This window comes from Arachis hypogaea, chromosome 19, assembly GCF_003086295.3.
Source record: "Arachis hypogaea cultivar Tifrunner chromosome 19, arahy.Tifrunner.gnm2.J5K5, whole genome shotgun sequence".
Taxonomy (NCBI): domain Eukaryota; kingdom Viridiplantae; phylum Streptophyta; class Magnoliopsida; order Fabales; family Fabaceae; genus Arachis; species Arachis hypogaea.
Window position 1 is genome coordinate 667186 of NC_092054.1, and position 3569 is coordinate 670754.

General features: G+C 34.4%; 1 protein-coding gene across 1 annotated transcript; it reads left to right on the forward strand.

Moving 5' to 3' along the window:
• Nucleotides 1–1260: 1260 nt before the first annotated feature.
• LOC112752017 (protein WHAT'S THIS FACTOR 9, mitochondrial) lies at nt 1261–3121 on the forward strand. Its single transcript, XM_025801382.3, has 2 exons — nt 1261–1975; nt 2049–3121. The coding sequence occupies exons 1-2, from the start codon at nt 1350–1352 to the stop codon at nt 2914–2916; spliced, it is 1494 nt and encodes a 497-aa protein (XP_025657167.1). The 5' UTR covers nt 1261–1349; the 3' UTR covers nt 2917–3121.
• Nucleotides 3122–3569: the final 448 nt, after the last annotated feature.

Here is a 3569-nt window from a genome sequence, read left to right on the forward strand (position 1 = left end):
AAAACATTCTTATAATCCATTGTGTCATTGTGACACCTTCTTCTTAGCATGCTTGGCATTGCTTGCACGTAACACTAATTATGCAACAAATCAATGTAAAGGCAATTCTCTTTATCAAGGGAAGAAAAGAGAGAAAAAAAATTTATATAGCAATAATCCATTTATATATGCTATTATTTTTGTTTTATTTTTATTATTAGTTGATAGTTTATATATATAAATTTTGTTTCATATATATATACACTTAACACACATTTTTCACCATCATGAGATATGAAAGGAATTAAATGTAATATATATATGATAAATTCTAGTATCCTTATGTAGTTGTATTTGTGGTGGTTAGTGGTCACAGTAATTATATAATATTATTAAAATTAATATTATATTATTTTATATTTTAATAATATTTTTTAAAAATTACTATTAAATAATAAAAAAATATTATTTTAATTTTAACAATATTTTTTATTAGAATTACTATATATATATATATATATATTTCCAAAAATAAATCATCAGTCTCATCATTTAAATTTATTCCCACAATAATACAACTTTCTGCCCTATGTATATGTGCATGCATGTATAGTATTTTAAAATTTGAAACTCACAACTTATTGTATCATGTCTTTAATACATTAAATTCTTATATATATATATATATATATATATATATATATATATATGAAAAATATTAAAAATTTATTAAAATTTATTATTTTTAGTTATTAATTAATTATTAATATTTAAAAATATAAAATAAAATATAAAATTAAATTATTAAATTAAAAAATTAGACTAAAAAAATTAAACTAATATTTAAATAATAAATTTTGATGATCTTTTAATATTTTTTAAAGTATATATTATAAACGTGTTGCTATTAAAACATTTTTATTACTTGTAAAAATATATAAGCTTCTACTAAAGAATCACCGGTGATGATTGGTTTTATTATTTTTATGCCAAGTTATTCCACTTTAATTATTTCATAGCATTCCTAGATTTTTTATTGAATTAGAATAAATTCGACAGTGGATCACGATCGAAGAACTATTAACTAATAATAAATTTAATTTTTTTTAGTCGTCATGTGTACTCATATACGTACTCTCTCCTATAAATAACACGATTTAATTAATTATATGTGTTAAATTTTAATTATTAAAAAATATCTTTAAAAAAAGATGTTTTAAGCGGTAAAATTTGGTAATAATGTACTAATTTTAAAGACTACTACTATTAATAATTTTGAAAAACCCTAAACTTAACCGAAGCTGAGTGTCAAAAGTCAAAACCCTGTTCAGCTGAGCTGAGCTCAGTGCAAACTGCCGAAGCACATTTCCATGATAGAAAGCATGACGATGCGGCGGATCATCCTCTTCTCCAGCTCCAACCGCCTCCAACAGCCACCAGACAAACATTACAACAACCTCAACCACCTCAGAACCCTGTTCGAAGGCACCTTCAAGGCCGTCCGCGACCGTGGCCTCGACCACGCCGTCGAGAGAGAGAAGCACCTGAAGCCACTCATCAGCCTCAAGAATCTCATCAAACGCGAACCCTCCAAATCCCTTCCCATCTCCATCATTACCCAAAACAAAGAATCCCTTCAATTGCCATTTCGCCCCATCGAATTCACCCGAAAATACCCCTCCGTCTTCCACGAATTCCTCCCCGTCGCCGCCGCCCTCAACGCCCCGCACATCCGCCTCACCCCGCAGGCCCTCTCGATCGACTCCGACGAGCAGCTCCTGTACCAAAGCGACGGTTATAAAGAACAGATCGCCAACCGCCTCTTGAAGCTCTTGATGATCTCCAGAATCCATAAGATCCCTCTCTCAATCATCGAACACCTCAAATGGGACCTCGGTCTTCCTCACGATTATCTTTACGGCGTTATTCCCGAGTTCCCTGATTACTTCCGTGTCGTCCATGAAAAATCCCGTGCATTTCGAAATGATGATGACAGGTATTGATCGTAACTAACTTGTAACTAACCAATGCTTACTGCCTCTCTGTCTAACGGCTTTATTCAATGACAGGGTTTTGGAGCTGGTTTGTTGGAGCAATGAATTGGCAGTTTCGGTTATGGAGAAGAAGAATAAGAAGAAAGGGAGTGATTTTGAGTTCCCGGTGCAGTTTTCGACTGGGTTTGAGATGGATAGGAGTTATCAGAGGTGGTTGAGTCAATGGCAGAAGCTGCCTTATGTCTCTCCTTATGAGAATGCAGCTCATCTATCAGCTTCTAGCGACGAATCCGATAGATGGGTCGTTGGTGTTTTGCATGAGATTCTTCATGTTTTGGTTCCTAAGAAGACTGAGAAGGACAATCTTTTGATCCTTGGAGACTGGTTGGGTTTGAGGTCGAGGTTTAAGAGGGCACTGCTTCAGCATCCTGGTATTTTCTATCTGTCTAGTAAAATTGGTACTCAAACAGTGGTTTTGAGGGAAGGTTACAAAAGGGGATCGTTGGCCGAACGCCACCCGTTTATGTATTTGAGGAGCCAGTATATTCACCTTATGAACACTACTATTAAGGAAGATGGGAAAGATGTTAAGGTAGTGCTAGCCAAAATCAACCAGGACGAGTCCAATGACAAGGACCTTGAAGAGGATGACAGGGAGATCAGAGGGGACAGGGATGAGTCGTCTGAAGCTGAAGCTGAGGATGCTAATGAGGATGCCTTTGAGGGCGAGGATGATTCTGAGGATGACGATGAAGAACAGCCTCGAAGAGTTAACTTTAAAACTGCACAGAGTAGTTGGGGCAGAGTAGTAGGGCGAGTGAAGCCTATAAGAGATTCTAAGAGAGAAAGATCAGCTGGGAGGTCAACTCAGAAATTTAGGGAGAGAAATCCATCAGAAGCTTCTAGAAGATTACAAATAAGAGGTCGAATTAAAGATGTTTAGTGAAGATTCAATCTGTTTCTAGCATTTAGCAAATTGCAGGTAGCTTTTGCCTACCCCTGTACCTTGATCTGTCCCTGTTATAAGTTTTCAAGATTCAAAGTTCTAATATCTTATTGTTTTGTATGCTTATATATGGAATGTATCGATTTTGGCTTCGGTGGATGCTTGTTGATCCCTTGGTCATTGAATTAACTGTTTCTGGCTAGCTTTAGTGGTTTTGGTTCTAGGTACTAGTTTTTGCACTTGTTTGATCTGTATAGTTTGAAGGTTATAGATGCTCTCTCTCATGTTGATAGCATATTGCATATTGAAACAAGTGGTAAAAGGAGTATATTTATGGGCTGAAAATGTGGGAAAATAGGGTTTTTTTTTTTTTTTTTCAGAAAAGAAAAAGTAATTGTTGGTAAAAATGATTCAAAGTCCTTATATTGGAAGTAACTTTTGCTAAAATGTCCATTCTTGTAAGGAAACTTGCTCTGCTAATAGGCTAATAGCTGCCATGAAAGGAGATAAATGTGATATATATATATGATAAATTCTAGTATCCTTATGTAGTTGTGTTTGTGGTGGTTAGTGGTCACAGTAATTATATATATATTTCCAAAAATATATCATCAGTCTCATCATTTAAATTTATTCCCACAATAATACAA